The following is a 27,303-nucleotide window of genomic DNA, read 5'->3' on the forward strand; positions in this document are numbered from 1 at the left end:
CCATTTTCTTTAGTTTTTCTTGCCACTGATGTCAGGTTCCCCAAAAAGTAGCAAAAAAAAAAAAATATATATATATATATATATATATATATATATATATATATATATATATATATGTATGTGTACATGCATCAATATAAACTTTACCTTCATCTACAAGCAAATACACCACAGAGCTTGTAGAAGATAGAGAAGGAAAGATAATTTCCAGAATGACAGGGTGATGGCAGGAGGGTAACCTGGACTGCAACAGTGAATACACTCGAACATCTACATTTATGGTAAGTATACACAACTGTACTATGTTCTTCATGTTTCACTGCTGCAGTCATTACATTTGGGTAGAATCCCAAAGCTATGGCAGGGGGGCTGGAGCTAAACAGTATTAGGAGCGGCTATAAGGCCCCTGCAGAACTGCAGTGGCAAATCCTGCTCTGGATTTAGAGTAAAGAGGCAAATGATAATGCTTTGAAAAGGTGTGAACAGAACTCCAAGTAGCAGCCTCTAGAATGTCTTTGGTTGGTACTCCCCTTAGAAAGGCTGCTGAAGTAGTTGCAGCTGTGGTGGAATGAGACCTAATACCCTTGGGCACAGATTTACCATGGTGAAAGTAGCAGAAATGAATGCAGTGGCTTATCCACTTTGAAATTGTCTGCTTTGAAATAGCCTTGCCCTCTGATCCTGCAGCATATGTCACTAGTAATTGCTCAGTTTTTCTTAGAGCTTTAGTCCTGCTTAAGTAGAATCTTAGCTGTCTGTGTACGTTCAAGGAATGCAGAATTCTCTCCCCCTTGTTCTGCTGATTTGGAAAAAAAGGTTGGCAGATGAATTGTTTGGTTAAGAGCCACACTGGAAACCACCTTAGGCATAAAAGTAGGATTTGTCCTCAGAGATACCTTGTCTGGGTAAAATATGATAAAACGCTCTATAGCCATGAGGGCCTGTAGCTCTGAAACCCTTCTTGCTGAAGTAATTGCTAGAAGCAGAGCTGTTTTCCATGATAAGAACTTTATATCAGCAGTAGCAGCTGGTTCAAATGGAGGCAGGGTGAGCTTTTCCAACACATAATTGAGGTACCATGCAGGCAATGGTGATCTTCGAGGAGGCCTTCAATTTTTGGCTGCTCTAAGATACTGCTTTAGTAAAGGATGAGAAAAGATTGGTGGCTCTGTATTGTAATGAGCCGAAAGGGCAGAGGCATGGATTTTAATTGATGAGAAAGATAGGCCTTTGTCAAGCATCTCAGTTAAGTATTGCAATATCTGAGGAATATTTGGTTCTGCTGTATTAGTTCCTTGTGCTTGATTCCAAGCACAGAATCTCTTCCATTTGTCAGCATAAGATTTTCTAGTACTAGGCCTTCTGACTTCCAAAATGACATCCATCACAGCTTTACTGAGAGGTGCTGTTTGTATGACTACATGATCAGCCATGCTGCCAGGTTCAGAATCTGAAGTTGATTGTGCAGGATCTGATTGTTTTGCTGGGACAGTAGTTGTGGTCTTTGAGGCAAGGTCCAAGCTGGGTATTGAGACAAGTTCCTTAGGACTGGGTACCAGTATTGGCGGGGTCAGTCCAGGGCAATTAGTATCATCTTTGGCTTCTCTTGTCTGACTTTTAGGAGGACCTTGGGGAGAAGAGGCAGAGGAGGAAAGGCGTAAACTGATAGGTTTTTCCAACTGAAGGATAGGGCGTCCACTTTCCATGCTTGTCTGTGATAAGTCCTTGTGCAGACTTTTTTCAATTGATAATTCTGAGGACAGGCAAACAGAACTATGTCTGGGCTCCCCCATTTCTCTGTTATCATGCTGAAGACTTGTGGATTTAGTTTCCACCCATGAAGGTCCATAAGGTTTCTGCTTAAATCGTCTGCCAGAGTGTTTTGTTTTCCTGGCAGGAATTGAGCTTGAAGATGTATATGGTAAGTCAAAGTTGTGTTCCACAGTGTCATGGCCAATTTGCAGAGGGGTATGAGTGTGTGCCCCCCTGCTTGTTTATATACCACATGACTGTGGTGTTGTCCATCTTTATCAGTAGTTGTCCTGGATGAAGTAAGTCCTTGAAGGCTGTTAGGGCATTTTGAACAGCTAGCATCTCTTTCTGGTTGATATGCAGATGCAATTGTTTTGGTGACCATATGCCCTGAATGCATCTTCCTGCCATGCGGGCCCCCCAGGCATAATCTGATGAGTCTGTTGTCATGGTTTGGCTGGCAGGGGGTAGAGTGAAGGCCCGTCCCATGTTTTGGTGACATGCCTTTGCCCACCATAGAAACTCCTGTTGTAGGCAGGGAATGAGAGGAATCATTGCTTCCAGACTGTGAGAATGTTGACTCCATAAACTTTTTAGGTACCATTGAAGTTTCCTCTTATGCAGTCTTGCATATGGAATCAGTAGGATGCAGGATGCCATGAAGCCCAGAGCCTGCAGAATTTGTCTTGCAGAAGACTGGGTTTTTGTTGCCATCAGTTTAAAGTAAGTAATCAGTTGCCTTTGTTTGTCTGGCATAAGGTAAGCCATCTGGGAAGTTGTATTCAAGCTTGCACCCAGGAATGTTATCTTTTGTAAGGGTAGCAGCTGTGATTTCTTTTCGTTTATTGTGTACCCTAGGCATTTTAGAAGCCTTTTCACAAACGCCAGGTGTCGAAGACGAATGTCCTTGTTCTCTGCTTGAATGAGACAGTCGTCCAAGTAAGGATATATTCGTATACTTCTTTGTCTGCAAAATGCAATTACTGGTGCCAGGCACTTTGTAAAGACCCTGGGCACAATAGATAAGCCAAAGGGCAGTGCAGAGAATTGGTACTGCATTAAGCCAGCCTTAAATCTGAGGTATCTTCTGTACGACTGTCTTATTGGGACATGCAGGTATGTCTCTTTTAGGTCTAAATTCACCAGCCAAACATTCTTGCCCAACATGGGCAGAAACTGCTGCAAAGTGAGCATTTTGAATTTTGGAATGTCCAGCTATGTGTTCAAAATCGATAAATCCAGTATTGGCCGCCAAGCCTTGTTCTTTCTGGGTACCAAGAACAGTCTTGAGTAAAAACCTTGTCCTTTTTCCTGTTCTGATACTGTCTGAATGGCCCCCATTATCTATGAGGGACATAACCTGTTTCTGTGCCTCTGCCCATTGATTTTTTGGCAGATCTGGCCAACCATTTGCCCTTGGAAGAGTGTGGAAATGGAATCTGTATCCCTGTGATACAATGTTTAGTACCCACTTGTCCTGGATTATTAACTGCCAGTTTTGAGCAAAAAGTGCTAATTTTCTCCCTATGGGTGCTGCCAAAAGATAAGTGCTTGGTGAAAGCAGAGAGAAGTCATTGGGATTGCTTTCTGTAGATCTGCGTTTTATCTCCTCCAGATTTGCAGGTGGAAGCGCCCCATTGCTTTGACCTGTATGAATCTTGCGCCTGGTATCTGGAACCCTTAGGGCGCCTGGATTTGCCCCTTTGAGCTCTGTCTGACACAGGAAAGGACCAATTTTTGGTAGGCCAGTGTCTACTGAATGTTGGTGGCTGCACTTGTAAGAAGTCTTTAACAGTTTGCATAGATTTAGCTTCGTCTTCCATTTTCTTTAAAACCTCTTATGCCTTAATACCAAACAGAGAATCATGCTGTAAAGGTGCATCTAGCAATTTAGCTTTAACATGATCAGGTAAATTTTGTTCCTTTAACCAGGCATGCCTCCTAATCACAGATCCAGTAACTGCTGCCCTGCAGGAGGCCTCTAAGGAATGAAAACCACATTGCAAAGTATGCTTTCCAACTTGTTCAGCTGCATGCAATAATTCCTGCAATTCTTTTATTTTCTGCACATTCTGAAAATAGAAGTTATGTACTTACCATAATGTTCCATGTGGAGTGTTCATCTCGCCTTTGTTCTTACACATGGGTTCGGAGCCGATCCTCGGCTCCGTGCCGGCCTCTTGCAAGCTCTGCATCGAGAAGAAGCTCGAGACAATCTAATACCCACAATCCCCCTCTGCCTTTACCTCAGATCTAGTTTGCAAGCAAACCAATCTACATAACAGTACATTCATGCCATACATCTATACATACATAACAGACACATATAAGTATATGTGTATACCAACTATGTACAGAGAATAAAGACAGTAGTAAAATGCTTCTGGCCAGGCATCAAAGAACGTTCCTCCTAAGGGTGGGAGGGTGGGACTGTAAGAACAAAGGCGAGATGAACACTCCACATGGAACGTTATGGTAAGTACATAACTTCTATATGTGATAGTGTTCAATCTCGCCGGTTGTTCTTACACATGGGTAGCGTCCCTAGCTCCTAAATCCTGAGGAACTCACGGGAGGACGTTCTTGAGCACAGTGGAACCAAAGGTTGCTCTGTCCCTAGAAACCTTATCTACTTTATAATGAGAAATAAATGTATGTGGCTTAGACCAGGTAGCAGCCGCACAAATAGCATCCAGAGGTAGGCGAGCTGCATGAGCCAAAGACGTAGATATTGATCTTGTGGAATGTCCCTTGGGTTTGTTTAGAAGGGGTTGATTTGCAGAATCGTATACATAGATTATACAATCAGATAACCACTTTGAAAGAGTTCTTTGGTAACTGCAAGTCCTTTCCTGCTATCAGCAAAAGCCACAAAGAGTTGATCTGTTTTCCTGTGATCTTTTGTTCTATCCAAATAAAACCTTAGCTGTCTGTGAACATCCAATTTGTGCAACATATACTCCATTTTGTTGGAGTGGTTTTTGAAGAAAGTGGGTAATTCAATGGACTGATTAATGTTGTTAATAGAACACACTTTAGGGAGGAAGGATGAATTGGTACGAAGAGAAACTCTGTCAGAGTGAAAGATTAGATAAGGGTGCTTGATGGAGAGAGCCTGAAGTTCAGACACTGCCTAGCAGAAGTAGTGGCTAGCAGAAAGAGGGTTTTGCAGGTCAAAAATTTTAATGGGCAAGAAGCGGCAGGTTCAAAGGGGCAACATTAATTTAGATAGTAACAAGTTTAGACTCCAAGGTGACGAGGAGATCTGACCGGAGGTCTAATATGAAAAACTTCTTTTAAGAAGGCTTTACAAAGTCTGTGAGCCATGATAGGAGCTCCACACTCTTCCACATGGAAATTCGAAATGGCAGCCAATTGAACTCTTAGAGTAGCAGGAGAAGCACCCTGATGAAATAAGTCTGTCAAGAACTCTAAAATCTTATTCAAAGGAGCTGTAAAGGGATCAACGTGGTGTGTATTCGCCCAGAATACAAACTGTTTCCATTTGCTAGTATATGTTTTAGTAGTGGAAGCCTTATGCGAAGCCACTAATATATTCTGAACTGCTGGTGACAAGAGATCAGAACTGGCTAAGTTGGGAATTGGAGCAGCCAAGCTGCTAGATGGAGTGACAGGAGCGCGGGATGGGGAACCCCTGACGAGTGAGTCAACAGATCCGGCTCTGGGTCCAGAATCCAGGGTCCCCGAATGCAGTGAGTTTTCAGGGAGGGAAACCAAATTTGACGAGGCCAGAATGGAGCAATGAGAATTATCGTCCTGTGAAGGTTCCTGGCTTTCTGGAGAAATTTGCGTATCAGAGGAAATGGAGGAAATGGGCACAGGAGTCGCCGGGGCCAATCAGAAACCAGTGCGTCCCTGGGGACTTCTGGAGGGGTAATAGGGCAAAGTAGCTCCTGCATTTGGCGTTCATTGGAGACGCAAACAGGTCGCAGGAAGGCTGGCCCCATGTGCGAAAAATCCTTTTCGCCACTGACTGTTTCAGAGACCACTCGTGTGGTAGCAGAATTGCTCTGCTCAGCTTGTCGGCTATGACGTTGGATGACCCCGGGATGTGCGTTGCTATTAGAAAGCGACCCGTGGACTCTGCCCACTGCCAAATTCTCATGGCCTCTCTGCATAGTTGATAGGACCTGGTTCCCCCTTGTTTGTTTATGTACCAGACTACCGACATGTTGTCCGTCTGAACTGCAATAGTCCCTAGAGGAAGAAGGGGAGCAAAGTGTTGCAACACTAGAAACACTGCCCTCAACCCTAGTACATTGATGTGCAGATTGTACTCCAAATTGGTCCATTCGCCTTGGACTGTCTGTCCCTGAAAGATGCCCCCCCACCCTATCAGGGAAGCGTCCGTGGTCACCGTAACTGTAGGCGTGGGTAGCACAAACGGCCTCCTGGGAAAGGTTGCACGCTTGGAGCCACCAGTTTAGGTCTGTTTTGCAAGTCTTTGTTATGAGAATCTCGTGTGTTAGAGGTAGCTGTTGAAATGACCATTGAGCAAACAGTAGCCATTGTAGAACTCTCATGTGCAGCCTTCCCAGGGGAATTGCAATAAGGGAGGCTGACATGAGGCCCAACACCTTCAGAACTAGTTTTGCAGGAGATTTCCTTGACAAGAGCAGAAGACGATGTGAGTCTGCAGCGATACTATCCTTTCTGTGGGAAGCCTCAGAATTAATTGCCGTGTGTTTAACTCTGCTCCTATGAACAAGATATTTTGTGATGGCTGAAGGAAGGATTTTCCAAGTTTACGGAGATCCCTAGGTGAACACACAGTTGAAGAACATAGTCTCTGGCCTGCAGTAGTTGACGCCGGTGGTGGCTGAAAGGAGCCAGTCGTCCAGATACGGAAACACCTGGAATCCCTGACGCCTCAAGTGAGACGCTACCACTGCCATGCATTTGGTGAAGACCCTGGGGCTGAGGTCAGACCAAAGGGCAGGGCTCAAATTGAAAGTGACTGGCTCCCAGCCGGAAGCTTAAATGATCTCTGGATGCCCTGGCCATTTTGATGTGGTAGTATGCATCCTCTAGATCTATTGAGCACATCCACTCGTCCTTCTGTAGAAATGGAAGGATCGACTGAAGCGTGACCATTCGAACTTTTCTTTCTTGACGAAAGTATTGAGGTAACTCAGGTCTAGAATGGGCCTCCAGTCCCCTGTTTTCTTTGGAACTAAAAGAACCTTGAGTAAGTCCCGAATCCTTGCTGGTCCGCTGGGACTGGCTGGATGACTCTTTTGTCTAACAACTTTGAAATTTCTAAAGCTGCTGGCTCTCGCAGATGGGGCGGTACATCTGGGAGTCTTTTCTTTGGAATGGGATAAGATAGAAAGGGTATGGTGTAACCTCTGGTAACTACGCTTTTACCCAATTGTCTGTAGTTATATCTTGCCAGGCCTGAGGGTAAAGGCTAGCGACCCCGACTGCCTCCAGAGCAGGACAGTCGGGCCTCCTCTCAGGAGTGCTGGAAAGGTTTACCAGGGAGTGTATCCCTGTCACCTTGATGTTGCGGACCCCCCACTGCCGCCAGAGCGGCGTCTTCCACCTCTGCCCCTCCTCTGCCTCTAGAGGGCATCACCCTGTGTGCCCGGAAAGACCCTTGATTTTGTTTCCGAAACCACATTTTCCCACCGCTGCCCTTTGGGGTACGGTCTGGTTGGGGTGGAAACGGATTCCGACAGCAGACAGAGCCGTTCCCTTTTGATGACACTGGGTAGGGTGCTGCTTTACCGTGGGGCCAAAAAGAGTGGCAGCGTCAAATGGGCGTTGTAAAGGAAGACTTGAAGGCTTCCGCAAGGAGCATAGGCGCATCCAGGATTGTCACGAAGAGCAATCGCTGAAGCTGCTGCCCTACTCGAACCTTCGCCGCGATGAAATCAGCCTCATGGACGAGTTAACAATCGATGTTAGGGTATTAAGTTGCGCTGTCACTTTCTCTGAGACAGCTGCATCTGTAGAACCCTGGAGGGTATCTCCCAACTCTTTGACTAGATCCCTCTGCAGACGTGTAAAATGGGTCAAATAGTTCAGGGACCGCATGGAAAAAGCCGCTGAACTAAAAATGCGCTTCCCATATCTATCCATCGTTCTAGAATCTTTATTAGGCGGATGGACAGACGAAGAAGACTCCGACATCTCCTTTTTCGTGGCTGCAGCCACCACCATAGCGCCTACTGGAACTCCTTTAGTAAGGTAGGACTTATCCTGAGGTGCTGTGATGTACTTGTTCGGTTTCCTAGGAACAGGTTCCACTGTGTCAGGAGCCTCCACGCCTTCGAGCAATAAGTTCCATTAGTTCGTCAAGGGCGGAGTGACCCAGGAGGAGGAAGGGCGAGCACCAAATGCCTTCAGCAGAACTGACTCATCCTCAGAAGGGGGAAGGGACTGCCAGTCACCTCTCTGCTTCAGGATCTCCAAAATGTCTGAAAAGAGACATCTTCTGAAGGTGACTTAGGGGACCCTTCTGACTCATCTAAGTCAGTATCAGATGTTATGGATTCTTGTGGAGAATCCAAGTGTCTCCTCTTACACAGTCTCTTCCTAGGGACTTCCTCGTGGGGAGCATCCGAAGAAGCCTCGAGGAAGAGGGGCACCTCCAGGGGTGGCTGATACACTGGTGCCCGACGCTTGGATGTGGCCGTGGGTGCAGATGAAGACAAAGGCCCTTTATGGGGAGGAGAAACTGCTTCCACTGATGTGGTTGTCTGGGTAGACAACACCTTCCTCATCAGGTCGAACGCTCCCAGGTCCCGCATCGAAGAATCTCCGGCTCAAGAAATGGGAAGAATCCCGACACGGGCACGAAGGCATCGACCCGAGGACGGAGCCGAATCGATCCGTGCGAGGCCCGAGGGAGAGTCGGAACCGACACGCCGGTTCGACTCTCGCCCCGAACCAAGAACAGACCGTCGGCTCCGAGACTCCGGTACCAGGTCCGACGGAGTCGAGGTGAGGGGAACAGACCGAGAAAAGGACGGTTCTGGACCCGAGGGCTCCACAATCAGCAGATCAGCCTCTTCCGGCTCCGAAGACTGAATCGGTCTCGGAGGAGGAATGGATGGAGATACAGGAAGGCCTTCAAGTTTCGACACCAGCTGGGTGGAAACCGAAATAAGTTTAGAGAGGGGCGAATGCTCCAGCAGCTTCTGCACCACACGATCCACATCGACATCCGAAAGTTTAGAGGAGGAACGGGTCGAAGGAACCGAAGACGGAGCCGACCTCAATATGGCCGAAGGAGGGAGCTCCATCACCGGTTCCAAGACTCGAGGCTCAGGAACCGACACCAGTTGAACACTCGGCCCAAGTCTGTGGAACCGGTGATCTAACCTTTGAAGAAGAGCTCGGAGCCGATGACTTGGGCTCCGATGTCTTCGATTCCTTAGAGGACTTCGATGCCTGGTCAGAAGCATCCAAAGCCTCTTGGAAAGCTGGTTTCAACAGACCTCTGTCCATTAGTTTCCTGCGCCTATCTGTCATGACCCTCCCACTGAAAGAGTGACAAATGGAGCAATCCTCTTGTAAGTGGAGAGGGCCAAGGCAGTAGACACAGGAACTATGGTTGTCAGTGACCGACATTTTTTGGCCACACTGACAACGCTTGAAACCAGACTTTGCCTTCTCAGACATTGTAGGTAATAAACAAGTCTAGAAACAAAACACAGTCAAATCCGGGTAAAATAGTCACAATCAGGTAAATGTCACAATCAGGTAAATGTCAAATCCGGTTAGTCACAATCAGGTAAATTTGACTCAATATAGCAGTATATGGTAAGGGTGTAGGCCCCGGTACAAAAATACCGATAAAAGGGTTAACGGTACCAAAGAACTACGGAACCAGAACACAATCACACCAGGTAATACTAACAATATTAAGTTAAATAAAATTCTCAGTAAAATACAACAAAAAGTTATATCTTAGCTTAGAAAACCCTCGAGCTAGCTCCCAACGATGCGAATGCAGCAGCGGCAAACTAGATCTGAGGTAAAGGCAGAGGGGGATTGTGGGTATTAGATTGTCTCGAGCTTCTTCTCGATGCAGAGCTTGCAAGAGGCCGGCACGGAGCCGAGGATCGGCTCCGAACCCATGTGTAAGAACAAACGGCGAGATTGAACACTATCACATTCATCATTTTCTCTTTCAGCAATCCCATAACATGTTGTTGGTACTTAAGCATATGAAATTGACAGTTTAAGGCCCTGATTGCCAAGGTTGCAGATGTATAAACCTTTTATCCCCATCTGCCCAGCGCCCTTGAATCTCGGTCAGAGGGGGTAGGATATTTTGCTGTTGAGGCCTTAACTACCTTTGGACCCTGTGAAATAGTTTCTGGATCAGCAGCAGGGTTTCTAAATAAAAATGTATGTGAGTCAGGGACCCTGTGATATCTGTCAGGCTTACTGGGAGCTGGAGGTAAGGAGTCAGGGGTCAAGCTTGACTCCGAAAACACATCATCCACAATGTCTAACACAGGGGGAATGGCTAAAGGCCTGTGCTGAGGGAGAAAAAGGAAACCCCTGAGCCTCTTTTTTGATTCTGAGAAGTCTTGACTCTCCCAGTGAAAATGCTCCCTCAAGGTATGCAAGGTTTCTCCAAATGAATAATCCTCAGGAGGTGATGCAGATGGAATAGACTCCTCAGCATCAGAATCCTCACAGGGAGGTATAGATAATTCCTGATCAGAAGAGGAATCAGAAGAAATAGAAACCTGATCTGAAGATTGATAATCAGTGTCTTGCCTAGGCCCCTTATCTGGATGGGGATATACACCTGATCAAGGTAATAAGGTCTTCAGCCATTTTGATCATCTGTTTTTTAGACATAGAGGTCTGTGCACATGGCTCATGCGTCAGTTTTTAAGTTTTAGAAGTTGCTTTTGTCTTTGGTTTTGCAGCTGTCATTGGTTTGATATACAAATGTTGAGGTCTGAATACACCCTCAGAAGCCGGTGCCTGCTCAGCGGCTCCGGACCCATCCGAGGGAGATACATCCGTTGGTCCAATACCGTGAGTATCTTGCGGCATGCCGGACTCCACATGGGTGTCGGTAGTGGCCTGCGACTTGAAGGTAGCAGGTATCAGGCGCTGCGAAAGCGCCTCACTGAGTACCGACGAACGGGTGACTGCTTTAGGAGAAGCTTCGTTGTCGGTTTTGGATCTCGACTGCCTTTCTCTGTCCTTTTCTTTGCGTTTTTTATGTACTCTGGTAGTCAGATTGCTATCAGATTACATTTCTGGGTAGTTAAGTCTGTTTGCAAAATACTCTGATGCAAAAATATACCGAAGCTTAATAGTGCGTTGGTTAAATCTAGCACAAAACCGACAGCTAGGCATGTTGTGATTAGGGCCTAGGCAAGGAATACAGTATAAATGGAAATCCTTATGAGGTATTTGCTTCCCACAAGTAATACAATTATTAACTTTTTCTGACATCGGTAAAAAGCAAGAAAAAAGTTTCTCCAACGGGGTACTTCGCTTAAGTGAAGATTTTGGTTCTGAAACTCAAACTCGAATATTTCAGTAGTCGGCCGACCGGCACTTGCAAAATGCTTCTGCTTCGTCCACCGCGCAGCAAGAAAGACTAAAGAAAATGGCATCGACTGCATGTTTTATACCCCTGACTACCTGACGTCATGGAAGAGGAGACAGCAACTGATGCAGGACCAAAGACTTTGGAATTCAGGCCGACTGAGGGCAACCTGCCAGCAGATTACCCAAATGTAATGACTGCAACGAAGAACATCTTGTAAGCTGACCATAATGGTTTTGGGCCTGGGTGAATTCCTTGCTCTCCCAGTGTAAGGACTCCTTCATTTTATGCAAGGTATGCCCAAAGGATAAATTTGGAGGAGAAAGAGAGGAGAGGGTAACATCTGAGTCGAAGTCACGGTAGGATTGGGGGAGCTAGGTGTTCAGAATAAGATAATTTGTCTTCAACCTCAGATCCTAAAGAATCAGATTCCTCCTGAAAAAGAAACACTCCTCCTTTCTTTTACTGGCAGAATCTTCAGGAGTAGTCTGTAGTGCCTGGCTGGTCTCCATGGATTTCATAAAGGCTATAAATTCCTGGGAAATTTTAAGGAGGTCCTGCGTTTTGAACTGGGTTGTAGTGGCTGATGACTGGGACATAGCCTGAGGTAAGCTGAATGGTGTCTTTGGTTTAGGTGTTCATTCAGAAAGACAGGGCTCAGGCAACCGTGGTCTCAGTCCAGATTACGGTCTGAACTATTTCCTTGGTAAACAATGTTCAAATGCCAGAAGCTCAGGCCTGCTAAACACCTTCAGACCCAAACAATGGTGTTGGAAAAAACAAAACCAAACTGCCTGCTGCCACAGTGGTCTCCAGACGGGGTAATACTGGAGGACTTAGGCCTGGTATTCATTAGTTGACTTGGATGCAGACAAGAAATTATTACCACTGTGCATGGAATCCTTTTCCATAGACTTTTTGTCGTTGAACTTTTTTAGCAAAACAGTGGATGAATGCAAGGAAAGGGAAGAAAATGGAAGGAACCATGTTCTGAGGACTCATGTGGACTGAGAGGACTTCAACCCTATGCTAAAGGGTATTAGCTTGAAACGTATCACAATCCTGACAACTAGAAAGATTTTGCGGAGGCCCCAAACAAGAGAGAGAGAAAAAGAATGAAAACCTTTATGCTGGATTTGTTTCCCACATTTCAAGCAATTAATGTTTTTTTAGTTTAATCAAAGGAAAAAACTCCCCCAACTGAGTAGTTATCTGAAAATAAGCTGGCCAATGGACTGAAAGTGTTTGATAAACATAGTAGTGCACTGGAATGCACTGCCAGAAAAAAAAAAAAACGAATGTGGCGCCGATGGACACCTCTTATACCCTGACCTCTGGAAGTCATCCATCAGACTTCAGTCTGTAAGGGACAATGAACAGTCATCGGCCTAGTCACTGGATTCTACATGCCAGGAAGACCCAAGAATCATTATGGCAACACTGATTATGGAGGAAATCCAGACTTGCATGGACCAAAATAGAGTAATGGGGAACACAACAGCTTTGCACACAGAGGTTTTCTGTAAAAATCTGGTGAGCTGGGGAGAGGAGAAAAATTACATGGGAGACACATCCATTGGTGACTGTCCTTTTGGTGTAATCAGGGCACAGTAGTTGCTGCATTTGGATAGAAAGAGCAACAAGGCTAGCCCTAGAAGCAGAAAATAAGCTATATGCTGCTGCAAGGCTGAGAAACCACTCAAGGCATTACAATAATTCTCCTGCATTTGCCCACTAGGCAAATGGCTTTTCCCATAATGAATCCTGCTATCAGAAAGAGGTGTGAAGTTATCACCCATTGGCACACTCTGAAGGGCTCAATGCAAAGGTAGTAAGATCTGGTTCCTTACTGCTTGCTGATGCACCATACTACTGACACAAAATGGAGATCATACCTGCAGCAAAGCAGTTTTGAATGGCTTGCAATGCTAGGAGAACCACTCTTTAAAGGATGTTGACAAAGACTGGTTTTCAACTTTGTCCAGGTTCCTCAGACCATTCTCCCCTCACAACCCCCTCATAAAGGAAGCATCTATGGTGACTGTTGCCTTTGGTGCAGAAAGGATGAATGGTTATCCCAGAGAGATCATAGGAGATTCTAGCCAACACCTCGGGTGTTGTCGGGACACCAGTTATACAAACTGGAGTGTTCACAAAGATGGAAAGAAGGAACCCACTGTTGTACACTCATGTAAAGTTAAGCATGTGGAATTAGAAGTATTGATGAAGCTGTGACATCCCTCCTCTGGGACAGTAATCAGGGAACGTGAATCTTCACCACTGACAGTGGTGAGAGACATTCATTTGGAACAAAGACAGACGCACACAAAATTTCCAGATGCAGCTCTCTGCACCAAGCACAACTTCCCTTAAAAGCACACAGGGAATACGCTCAGTCCAGGGTCTGAATTTCCCTCTCTCTCTCTAGGCACCCAGTAATATTGCCCACTGGCACAGCTATAGAGTTGATCCCTCAGCCAAGTGCCCCAAGCCAAATCCTCCACCACTCTCTTTGTGAAACAGTGGTCTGTGTCCCTGCTCCAAGTAGCTGACACACATACCCTTTGAGATTTGATTTTTAAATATAGATATATATATATATATATATATATATATATATACAAACACACATACACACACACACACACACACACACACACACACACACACACACACACACACCCTACCCCTGGGATATACTGGCACAGATTTACTAGCTGCGCTCCTCTGCTCTCCTACTGCCACCAGGACACTCCAAAGCCAGCTCCTCTATGGCTCTTACAGTGATACCCAATTATACTGAGTAAAATTAATACCAATACAAATGGTAGTGTTTGACCAATGTAGCAAAGCTTCCATGAGCAGCCACAGTGTCACCAAATAATTATAAGTACTCTCAAAGGCTAAACTATTCTTTAAAAGACCCGCCACAATGAAAAGTTTAAATATATTTAATAATAATTAATAAAAAAACACGAAAATACCACATATCTATTTACAAAAAACACCAGAGTTTCATTCACAGGAAATATTAAATTAACACAGATGAGTAGATTCACACAGATATAGAAAAAAACAGTACTTATCTCAGTATATTTTCCTGACTGATCTAAAGGATTACTCTTCCCTGGTTACTTACTAAAGCAATGCAAGATGAAGTGGGTGAGTGATCTTCCTTCTGTCAGGTTTCAAAAACAGACTGCACTGAGACTTCTATCACATCTAGTATTAAAACATTTCAGTGCTGGATTACAGAATGACATCACATACATCTGGTCATCTGACTTCTGGTTCCCATACTACTCCCCTTTACTAGAAACTGAACCAGAATCTCACACACGTTACCATACACGCAGACCTTTGCTAAGATGTGTTATAGCATCTGGTAGCTATAAAGCTTTTTCAACACGTCCACCCTTCCAGGATAGCAATTAGTTCACTGCTAAGGACAACAAAGCAGGATTCCTAGTCCTTGTTTTCACAGACATTTTGTTTCTGGCTGCAATCAGAAAGTACAGTTGTGTACACTTACCATAAATGTAGATGTTCGAGTGTATTCACTGTTGCAGTCATTACATTGGGTTATCCTGCTGGCAGGTTGCCCTCAGTCGGCCTGAATTCCAAAGTCTTGGGTCCTGCATCAGTTGTTGTCACCTCTTCCCTGACGTCAGGTTGTCAGGGGTATAAAAGATGCAGCCAATGTCATTTTCTTCAGTTTTTCTTGCCCCACGTCAGGTGCCCCCAAAAGGGTAGGCTAAAAATATGTGAATAAAACATACATGTACCAAAATAAGCTTTACCTTCATCTATAAGTAAATACACCACCTAGGTTGCATAGATTAGAGAAGTAAAGATAAGTTCCAGCAAAAGTAAGGGGGATGGCGGGTGGATAACCTGGACTGTAACAGTGAATACACTCGAACATCTACATTTATGGTAAGTGTACACAACTGTACTATGTTCTTCGTGTTTCACTGTTGCAGTCATTACATTTGGGTTGAGTCCCAAAGCTATGGTTGCGGGGCTAGAGTTAAACAGCATTAGGAGTGGCTATGAGGCCCTGCAGGACTGCAGTGGCAAAGCCTACCCTGGATTTAGAGTAAAGAAGCAGATTGTAATATTTTGTAAAGGTATGCACTGAACTCCAAGTAGCAACCTCTAAAATGTCTTTGGTTGGTACTCCTCTGAGAAAGGCTGCAGAAGTGGCTGCAGCTCTGGTTGAATGTGGCCTAATGCCCTTAGACACTGGTTTGCCATGCTGTGAGTAGCAGAAACGAATGCAGTGACCTATCCATTTTGAAATAGTCTGCTTGGAGATGGCCTTTCCTTGTGATGCTGCGGCATATGCCACTAGCATTTGTTCTGTCTTTCTGAAAACTTTAGTTTTGTCCAAGTAGAATCTAAGTTGTCTGTGTATGTCCAAAGAATGCAGAATTTTCTCCCCCTTGTTCTGTGGATTTGGATAAAAAGTTGGCAAATTAATAGTTTGGTTAAGGACTACACTGGATACCACCTTAGGCATAAATGTAGGGTTTGTTCTGAGAGAGACCCTGTTTGGATAAAAAATGATAAAGGGTTCCACAGCCATGAGAGCCCTGCAGCTCTGAAACCCGTCTTGCAGAAGTTATTGCTAAGAGCAGAGCTGTTTACTAAGATAAGAATTTTATATCCGCAGTAGCAGCTGGCTCAAAAGGAGGTAAAGTGAGTTTTTCTAAGACATAATTGAGGTCCCATGCAGGTATTGGCATTCTCCTTGGAGGCCTTAGGTTTTTGGCTCCTCTGAGGTACTACCTTAATAAATGATGAGAAAAGAGTGGTGGCTCTGTATTTTAATGAGCCGAAATATCACAGGTATGGATTTTAATTGATGAAAAAGATAGGCCTTTGTCCAGCATCTCAGTTAAGTATTGCAAAATCTGAGGAATATTTGGGAGAGCTGTATTAGTTCCTTGAGCTTGGCTCCAAGCACAAAATCTCTTCCATTTCCCAGCATAGTATTTTCTAGTACTAGGCCTTATGGCTTCTAAAATGACATCCATCATAGCTTTACTGAGAGGTGTGGTTTGTATGGCTATATTATCCACCATGCTGCCAGGTTTAGAGTCCTGAGTTGGCTGTGCAGAATCTGATTGCTTTGCTGGGACAGTAGATGAGGTATTTGAAGTAAGGTCCAGGCTAGGCATTGGGACAAGTTCCTTAAGATTGGATATCCATACTGGCATGGCCAGTCTGGGGCAATCAGAATCATTTTTGGTTTCTCCTGTCTGACCTTTAGGAGTACTTTGGGGAGGAGAGGCAGTGGAGGAAAGGCATATACTGATAGGTTTGTCCAGTTGAAAGATAAGGCGTCCACTTTCCAAGCTTGTCTGTGATATGTCCTTGAGCAGAATCTTTTTAGTTGATTGTTGTGAAGGGAGGCAAATAGATCTATGTCCGGGCATCCCCATCTCCTTGTTATCATGCTGAAGACTTGTGGATCCAGGTGCCACTCGTGGGGATCCATGAGTTTTCTGCTTAGTTCGTCTGCCAGAGTATTTTCCTTTCCTGGCAGGAATTGTGCCTGCAGATGAACTTGGCAAGTCAATGCTGTGTCCCATAAAGCCATGGCTAGTCTGCAAAGGGGGTAAGAATGAGTGCCCCCCTGCTTGTTTATGCACCACATGACTGTGGTGTTGTCTGTCTTTATCAGTAGTTGTCCCGGATAAAGTAGGTCCTTGAAGGCTGTCAGGGCATTTTGAACAGCTAGCATCTTTTTTTGATTGATATGTAGATGCTTTTGGTTTGTGGACCAGGTGCCCTGAATGCCTCTTCCTGCCATGTGTGCCCCCCAGACATAGTCTGATACATCCGTCGTTAGGCTCTGCCTGGCTGGGGGTAGTGAGAATGGCTGTCCCTTGTTTTGGTGACAAGCCTTTGTCCACCATCGAAACTCCTGTTGCAGGCAGGGAATGAGAGCAATCATTGTTTCCAGGCTGTGGCAATGTTGTGTCTAGACACTTTTTAGGTAACATTGAATTTTCCTCATATGCAGTCTTGCAAATATTAGTAAGATACAGGATGCCATGAAGCCCAAAGCCTGCAGAATTTTTCTTGCAGATAACTGGGCCTTTGTTGCCATTTCCTTGAAATAGGTAGTCAGTTGCCTTTGTTTATCTGGAGTGAGATAAGCCATCTGGGCAGTTGTATTTAAGCTTGCACCCAGGAATATTATCTCTTGAGAGGGTACTAGTTTTGATTTCTTTTTGTTGACTGTGTACCCTAGGCATGTTAAAAGTCTTTGCACAAAGGTCAGATGCTGTAGTAGAATGTCCTTGTTCTCTATTTGTATGAGGCAGTCGTCCAAGTAAGGATATATTTGTATTCCTCTTTGTCTGCAGTAAGCAATTACTGGTGCCCGGCACTTTGTGAAGACCCTGGGCACAGTAGATAAGCCAAAGGGCAGTGCAGAGAATTGGTAATGCTTTGAGCCTGCCTTGAATCTGAGGTATCTTCTGCATGATTGTCTGACTGGGACATGCAGGTATGCCTTTTTAAGCCTAAAGTGATGAGCCAAGCCTTGGTGCCCAGCATGGGCAGAAGCTGCTGCAAGGTTAACATCTTGAATTTTGGTATATCCAGGAAAGTGTTTAGAATAGATAGGTCCAGTATTGGTCTCCATGCTTTGTCCTTTCTGGGTACCAAGAACAGTCTTGAGTAAAATCCTTGTCCCTGTTCTTGTTGTGGCACTTGCTGAATAGCCCTCATGCCCATGAGAGCTGCGACTTGTTTTTGAGCCTCTGCCTACTGATTTTTTGGCAGGTCTGACCAACCGTTTGCCCTTGCCAGGGTATGGAAGTGAAACTTGTAGCCTTGTGACACTATTTCTAGAACCCATTTGTCCTGGGTTATAATGTGCCAATTTGGAGAAAAAAGTGCTAGTTTTCCCCCTAAGGGTGCTGCCAAAAAATAAGTGCTTGGTGCAGGCAGGGGGAAGTCATTGGGACTGTTTCCTATATGGTTGTGATTTGTCTTTTCCACCTTTGGAGGTAGAAGCACCCCATTGCTTAGACCTGTAGGAACCTTGCGGCTGTAATCTGCCTCTAGGGCGTCTGGATCTGCCCCTTTGAGGTCTGTCTGAGACTGGAAAGGACCAATTCTTTGTAGGCCAGTGTCTGCTAAATCTAGGTGGCTGTACCTGTAAGAAATCCTTGACTGTTTGCATAGATTTAGCTTTGTCCTCCATTTTAACACCTTTTCTGCTTTAACACCAAACAAGGTATCATGTTGTAATGCAGCATCTAATAATTTTGCTTTAACATAATCAGGCAGATTTTGTTCTATTAACCAAGCATGCCTCCTAATGACAGAACCCGTAACAGCGGCCCTGCAGAAGGCCTCCAGAGAATCAAAACCACATTGCAAAGTATGCTTTCCATCTTGTTGAGCTGCATGCAATAAATCCTGCATTTCTTTGTTTTCTGCACATTCAGAATTTACCATCATTTTCTGTTTAAACAGTGTCATGATAAATTGCTGATATTTGAGCATATGAAACTGGCAATTTAAGGCCCTTATAGCTAAGGTAGCAGATGTGTAAATCTTTTTTCCTGATCTATCCAGTGCCCTAGAATCCCTGTCATAGGGGGTAGGTTTTTTTGCAGTGGAAGCCTTAACCCCTTTGGGACCCTGAGAAATAGTTTCTGGGTCTGCAGTAGTGTTTTTGAAAATAAATTTATGAGAGTCAGGGACCCTGTAGTATCTGTCCGGCTTAACAGGAGCTGGAGGTAAGGATTCAGGGGTCAGACTAGACTCTGAGAACACATCATCTACAATGTCTAACACAGGTGGAATAGCTAGAGGCCTGTTTTGAGGTAGTAAAAGGAAGCCTCTGAGCCTCTTCTTAGAGTCTGAAAAATCTTGGCTCTCCCAGTGGAAGTGCTCCCACATGGTATGCAAGGTTTCCCCAAAAGAGTAGTCCTCAGGAGGAGAAGCTGAAGGAATTGACTCTTCAGCATCAGAATCCTCATAGTGGGGAAGAGAATATTCTTGATCAGAAGAGGAATCAGAAGAAATGGAAACCTGATCTGAAGATTCATAGTCTGTCTCTTGCCTAGGCCTCTTATCAGGAGGGGGATGGGAACCCCTGATCAAGGTAATTAAGTCTTCGGCCATTTTGAGCATCTGTTTTTTGGGCATGGAGGCCTGTCCACGTGGCTGGTGAACTTGTTTCTTTGCCTTTAAAGGTGTTTTAGTCTTTTCCTTTGAAGTCGGTTTAATATATAAATGTTTAGGTCTGAATACACCCTCAGAAGCCGATGCCTGCTCAGCGGCTCAGGACCCATCTGAGGAAATAATCTCCGAGGCTCCAATACCTTGAGTTTCCAGCGGCCTGGCCGACTCCACGTGGGAGTCGGTAGCGGCCTGCGACTCTAAAGTAGCGGGTGTCAGAGGCTGCGAAAGCGCCTCACTGAGAACCGGCAACTTGCTTAGGAGAAGCTCTGTCGTCGGTTTTGGACCTCGGTTGCCTGTCTTTTTCTTTTTCTTTGCGTTTTTTGTGAACTCTGGTAGTCGGATGGCAATACAACGACACTGTATAATTAAATCTTCGGCCAAAATAACTTAATGCAAAATCGGACCGACGCTTAATAGTGTGTTGGTTAAATCTAGCACAAAACCGACAACTAGAAACGTTGTTGTCAGGGCCTAGGCAAGGAATACAGTAAGAATAAAAGTCCTTATGAGCTATTTGCTTCCCACAAGAAATACAATTATTAACTTTTTCTGACATCGGTCTGGAGCAAGAAAAAAGTTTCCCCAACGGGGTACTTAGCTTTAATGAAGACTTTGGCTCTGAAACTTAAACACAAAAATTTCAGGAGTCGGCCGACCGGCACTTGCGAACTGCTTCTGCTTCGGGCACCGTGCGGCAAGAAAGACTGAAGAAAATGGCGATGGATGCTTCTTTTATACCCCTGATGACCTGACGTCAGGGAAGGGGTGAGAGCAGCTGACGCAGGACCCAAGACTTTGGAATTCAGGCCGGTTGAGGGCAACCTGCCAGCAGGATTACCCAAATGTAATGACTGCAACAGTGAAACACGAAGAACATGCAGGGTTATTAAAATCATCCTGCCCCTGTGAAGCTTGGCCTTTTTCAATTAATTTCATAATTAGCGAACATTGTAGAAAACTGTAAAATAACTCTTAAGGCCAAGTCCAGATTAATGTACCTATGCTTTTTCCATTTGGTGTTGGGATAAACAAGAACATTTTCTGGCAATAAGAAGTTAATGGAGAGGGAAACAAACTGAAGACCAGAAAAGCCTATTTCAGGAAAAAAAAAATCCTGCAGTAGGTAGACCAGGTGACCATTTTTAAGAAATCAAACAACCTCTGAGGTTGTTTGCAAGAGATCTGATTACCTTGGGAATTAGCAAAACAATTAGAAAATGCTGGGCTGAGATTACGCACTCTCACACTCATTGTTTCATCTGATAAGGGATTAGGACCTTATCTTGCCCACTTGTTAACATACTAGACTACAGCCATACTGTTTCAAGGAAAATATAATGCATCCTGAATGAAAAATGTTGTCAAAAGTTTGAAGGGATAGCAAGACTGTCTGCTTCTCCACAGTACAGATATGCACAGATGATTCATGCAAACACCTTGTTCCTTGCATCATCTGCACAATGAAGTGCCCCGCTCCCACAAGGAAAAGAGATTCATAGTCACTCTGGCCAAGATTACAGGAAGAAGTAAGGGCTGCCTTAAATAAACTACCTAGGTGAAGCTACAAATGCAGACTGTGGTGACATGGAATTGAGATTCTGACTGGTTTCTCCAAAGGATCCAGTGCTGTGACCACTGTGATGGGTGTTGTCCATTGCAAGCTCCTCATAAGTCATGAACAGAATGGTTTAAAGTACTATAAAATGCCATGACTGCTAAGAGCTGCAGATTGCCGAAATAACACTGCTGATACTGACTAGCATCTCCAGGACATGAGTGGAAAAGCACAGTACCTCCCCCTCCTGCTGGGGTTACTTTCTATTCTTCCCAGTGTTACCTTTGTAGGACTCAAAGGAGGCCAAAAAAACCTGCCTTTTTTAGGGCATTGCACAGAAATCCCAGTAACAGAAAGCTGGATCTAGTCAGTCCTTCACACCCATAAACCAACAGTGTCACTGATCCATGCGCCATAGGTCTTAGAAGGATCTCTGTGTCCCTCTAGATTGTCAAGCCAACCTCGGCTGCTCATGCACTTCTCTTCCTATCCAGTTCCTCTGATGCCTGCATCACTAATCAGTAAGGTCACCTAGATAATATCCATAGATTTGTCCATGTATGAGAAGAAGCTGGAAAAAGGCACACTGCAATTTCAAAATGATGCATTTTCCTGCTAAAGGAAAAAAATACATGCTACATGCTCCCTAGAAAATTATGCTTCTTAAGAAAATAATTTGAAATGCAAGATCCTCGCTGCAACAAACAATGGATCTGGTCCAGTGACTGTTATCCTCTGAAACATTGGACTATGTTAGTACCTTACCTTACTGCTTCACATGCAAAATGGTTTTATGACTCATAATACTTACGACCACATTCACCATGAAAAGGAAAATTCAAACATTTTCACAGCTAGAAAATAATAATGGCATAATGATTTAAAATTTTTCATCCATTATGAAGACAATAGCTATGCAATTAACAAACCCTCTCAAATGAGCTACAGTTTACCCTCCAAAATGTATCCATTTGTCACTTACCCAAATGTGATGCAGGCTTCTCTTACTACTTGTGACCGTAGATCCTTTGCTGACAACTTGAATGCTCCATCTAGAAGCCGTAGGTGCTGAAAAAAAACATCATACTCTGCTGCTCCTGCCAACAGTAATGACCGAATTTTCTTCAGCTGTCAACAAAAAAAGTACAGGTCATCAGTGTTGCACAGCAATCTTATAAAAATTGCAATTAAGTAATAGATACGTACACACCAGATCTACTGATATGCGAGAACATCCTCTGCAGTGAGTAACTGTTGGGATTCCCCACCTGATAAACCACACACACACACACACACACACACACACACACACACACACACACACACACACACACACACACACACACTACATAGCTTAACATAATTCTGAAATTTCCCTCATTTCCCACTCTTGCAGGACAAGTGCCTAATGCCAGTGAATGACACACAAAGAAGAATATGAAATTATATACCTTCCTACCTTACAGAAAAATCTGTTAATTAAAGTTGGATGTAAGAGCCATCCAATACAGGGGAGTGATGGGAAGGTTGTAAATCCTGTTACAGATAAGTAATGTGGCGAATATCTAAATATCGAATGCTGAATGTCCTCTGCAGTGGTAATTGCTGGAAAGAATCACAAGCAGTATAAATTAAAACTACATGGGAGGTAAGATCCAGTGGAGGGTCAAAAGGAAAGGTCTCATAAGGCAGAGTCCTAAAGCACCGATACTCTAAAGGAGCCCAGTTCTTATTAACACAGACCAAACAACAATGATCAGTCAACAGTTCACTCTTTTTACTAAGTGACTAAAGCACAGATGTTTATAACAGATAGATTCTTAAAACAAGCACTAGAAACAACCAACTCCAAGAAAGAGAGGCCCTGCAAAAGCAGCATTTTCCACTGGGTACCTAACTGCCTGGTAGTAAAGACAATGCAGTATGCATTGTATGGGAAAAAAGAGTTTGCATAGCCTCTCAATGGCAACACCCAGATCTGCTCTGAGTTACAGCACAAAGGCATGAAAATTACAGAACCAACTGATATTGCCAACATCCTGGCAGATAGGTTCAGTGCTAACTTTAACCCCCCACCCCCAAAGGGCCCATATCTATACAGGAAGAATGCAGAGTCCCTGTAATCACAACTACGCAGGTGAAAGCTGTACTCTCTAAAGCCAAAAACACAGCATCCATGGGACCGGACAACATCCCAGGCTGCGTTTTACACGAACTTCAGAATGAACTGGCTCCCCACTTAAGCACCATGTTCAAAAATAGCCTTGCATCAGGCTTTATGCCCACTGAATGGCGCACAGCAACAGTTATCCCACTCCACAAAGGGGGAGCCACCACTGATCCTGGGAACTATAGACCTATTAGCCTGACGAGCCTGGTCTGCAAAGCCATGGAACGTATCATCACGGAACTCATAAACAAAGACATTGGTAACCTCCAAACTCTGGATCCCACCCAGTTCGGGTTTGTGAAAGGCAGACCATGCCTCCTGAACCTGATAGACTTCTTTGAGGCAGTCACCAAAGCCGTAGATGAGGGTAAAGTGGTTCACACGGCCTATCTTGACCTCGCCAAGGCTTTCGACACCATCCCCCATTCTGGAATTATAGCTAAATTCAATAAACTAGGCATAAATCCCTACGTCACAAGATGGGTTGCCAACTGGCTCACTGACAGAACCCACACTGTAAAAGTTGCAGACTCCAAATCTGACCTCAAACCAGTGACAAGTGGAGTACCACAGGGTTCCATCCTGGGACCGCTCCTGTTTGGTATCTACTTCTTTGAAGTACAGGCTAACACAGAAGGCCTCTGGCTAATGAAGTTCGCAGATGACTGCAAACTAGGAGCCATAGTCAAGTCCCCAAATGATGTGAACATCCTACAGAAGGGCCTCTCTGAGACAGATGCCTGGTGTCAGAGCCATGGCCTCATGCTCAATGTCAAAAAGTGCAGTGTCATCCCCTTTGGTAAAAACTCTGTACCCATGAACTACCACATAGGCAGCAATCTACTTAACACCGAATGCGTGATAAGAGACCTTGGGACCCAGGTGGACAGTAGTCTCTCCTTTGATAGTCACATCGCCACAGTAGTCAGGAAGTCCTTCTACGTGGCACACCTCATCATAAAAGGGTTCTCATCCAGGAAAAAAGAGTTCATCGTTACCCTCTACTCATCACAAATTAGACCCATTATAGAGTACAACGCCCCTTTTGGAATGTACCTCACAAGACATCTTCAGCAGCTGGAAAGGCCACAGAAGTACCTCACAAAGAGGTTTAACTGGACTCAAATGCCTACACTGACCGCCTCAAAAAACTCCAGCTTTACTCCGTAGCATATCGCCTACTCAGAGGTGATCTCTGCCTAACATATAAAGCTATGTCAAACCCAGAGCTGTTGGACATGCTACACCTAAAGAAATCCCAATCCCTCTGAGCTACACGCTCTAGGGACCTAAACCTTGTCACCACAATAAACAGGACATGCTGGAGGGATAGATTCCTATCCCAGAGACTTCCCATACTCTGGAACAGGCTACCCATCTATGTCAAGCAAAGTTCTTCATTAGCACTCTTCAAGAAAAATCTTGATGAGTGGATGGGAAATAGGAAATACACCCCGGGGATCACTTCTGTGTCTCTGCTCGACAGTGGCACAGGAAAATAACTTTCTTGGGTGGCATAAGCCAGGGAATCTTGTTGGCTAGGCTTGCGTAGGCCCTTGAGCCGATAGCCTAGTACCTGCCTATGAACCTATATAAATCACACCTTCCCCACAGTAAAGAAAGCAAACAGCTGGCTTGTCTTCCTGAACTCATGCACCATTTTCAAGTAAAACTCGAACAGAGGATGCACATTAAAAGGACAAAGGGTCTCCATATGCTGCTCCTGCAAAGAAAATGAGTAAATAAATGCATGTTTACATGAAGAGTCATCTCTTTCTGTGACTACGTCCCTTTGACTGTCTGCCTCAAACAATGTCCCTATCCAAGTGTAGAAACATCCATGATGATCGTCTTGATGGGGGATAGATGGGTGAATGGAGTACTATGCAGAAGACTACCTGGGTGAAGTCACCAGTCTAGATGTCTGCAGCACAACCAGCACTTCTTAACTAGAAGGCCCAGTGCATCAAATTTCAATGAACCTTTATGATTCATTGCAGGACCCTCATATGAAGTCTTGTAAAAGGAACTAGAAAGATGGTTTCTGCAATTAGCCAGAGAATTCTAGGGCAAAGTGCTACTGTTACTACAGGACAATATAGTAGACTGTGGAGCTTAGACTGAAGGGACACAATCCTACCTTGGAGAAGGCTGGCTGCACTGGAGATCATGTCTGGACTGCTCCTGATGGTTAGCAGTTGTGACTACATCATCTGGGCTTCATGGTGTTCCTTGAGATTCTCAGAGACCAGAACAGCTACTGTAACTAATCCTGGGGTAGAATCAGAAATTGTTTTATTGGGAAAACTAGGTGGTAATCATTCAGGTACAGGGAAACTTTGGTCCCCAACAACCTGAATTGCATTGCAACAGCCACAATACATTTATTAAGCAGCCTGAAAGTTGTGGTAAGACCAACGGGAAGGGCCCCAAATTGAAAGTGACTGGGTCCTATCTTGAAGCGCAGGAACATCATGGATTCCCTGGCTATCTTGACATGTAGGTAGGCATTTGGGGAGACCACCTGTCTTCCCTTCCTAGATATGGAAGAATTAACAGCATGAAGACCATCCAGAGCTTTGTTTTTTTCTGAACAGGTTAAGGCCTCTAGCATCTTCGGCTGGTATGAGGTCTGTCATTTACATGAAAAAACAAACGTACCTTAAATAGTATCCCTATCCTCTCTTGTGTGCTGGTAAATCTTGTGCTGCTCTTATGTGTCAAATGTTTTTGTCCTACAGTCTAGCTACTAAATTCTGATGGGATGTCAGGGAAGGGAATGAGATAGCAGCCAAGCAGAGGACACAAAAGAATGATTTAACTTCTGGATATATTCTCCTTGATTCACTTGTCCTACATGATGGTCTACCACATGGGGGAAAAAGGGAAATGCTACACTTAATGTATGGTAGCAAGGCAAGTCTTCAAGAAATCTACAGGGGACCCTGAATCAGCATTTTGCTGTTCTTAGGTTGGTGTCCGTTCTGGAAACTTCTACCTTGGTTTCAATCAGAATGCTGCCGGTGTTTATTAAAACCACAAATTCCAGGCATAGTTTTTTTCCTTCTTCTAGGTACCCCCCCCCCACACACACACACACACACACCAAACTCAAGCTTGGTCTTTCCCTATCAGTGGGGAGTCCACAGACTCACTAGAGAAAGTACTACTAGGGAGGCCATCATTCAGACAGACACTGGGGAGTTTGTGTTCTTGTCAGTATCCTGTCCATGACAATATTTTCTTTTAAGTTCCAACCTCTACCAAAAAGGTAGGGGACAAGTTACCTATATTTGGAGACTTACAGTGCCTTCCCCCAAAACTGCACAATCACTTGAGCTCACTAATGACAGCAACTACCAGATGACAGTCTGGTAAGCTATAAGACCACAGGAAACCTACTGTAAATCTGCACCTCCTCCTCTATGGGATTGTGCAGATCCTGTTCTGCTCCACCCTCCCACCCAAGATAGGTATATGCCCATACTCCCCTATCAGAAATGTTAAGTACCCAAGCCACTAGTCTAAAGCTGCATCACCTACAATTTAGTATTTAGGCTTTGCTCCTCTATGCCATCAGTGGTGGCTTGGTTAAGTTAAAGGTCCTTTGAAGAGAGGTAAACTTCATTCTAAGAGCTGAGAATATCTTCACTGTTTGCTCAATCCTATGTAATTTTTTTCTTTACCTGCAGTCTAAACTGCATGGAACACTCTTAAGGAGTCATTCACCAATGCCTCTTATACCCATCCACAAAGTTTCAATGTGTGCGCTAAGAGTGTCAATATATGGTGACGACTGACAGTTGCATAAGCATCTCTACTGACTGCGGTGCTACTTGCAAAGTTTATACACAGAAGTCAAAGATGCTACTTGGATTCGGATTTCCTGTAGAGATCTGCACAGGACATGCTTTTCACCACTCTTGGTCTGCCAAGTCATGCTGAAAGCAGATCACGTGAGTCACGTAACTAAATGTCTGAATGGGGAATGTACTTGATACATGCAAGAATGCATTTCCCAAATCAGTCCAATGCTCGAGACTACTTCTAAAAGGATGAATTTCA

General features: G+C 44.5%; 1 protein-coding gene across 1 annotated transcript in view; it reads right to left on the reverse strand.

Annotated features, from left to right (window-relative positions):
* The window catches only part of CLASP1 (cytoplasmic linker associated protein 1), a 4,127,769-nt gene that overhangs the window by 2,593,049 nt on the left and 1,507,417 nt on the right, over nucleotides 1–27,303 (reverse strand). The window contains exon 12 of the mRNA XM_044073692.1: nucleotides 22,051–22,196. Within this exon, the coding sequence (XP_043929627.1) occupies nucleotides 22,051–22,196 (146 nt within the window). The remainder of the gene's footprint in view (nucleotides 1–22,050; nucleotides 22,197–27,303) is intronic.

The sequence above is a fragment of the Protopterus annectens genome, chromosome 6.part0 (assembly GCF_019279795.1).
Source record: "Protopterus annectens isolate FY-2018-M chromosome 6.part0, PAN1.0, whole genome shotgun sequence".
In the NCBI taxonomy this organism is placed as follows: Eukaryota; Metazoa; Chordata; order Ceratodontiformes; family Protopteridae; genus Protopterus; species Protopterus annectens.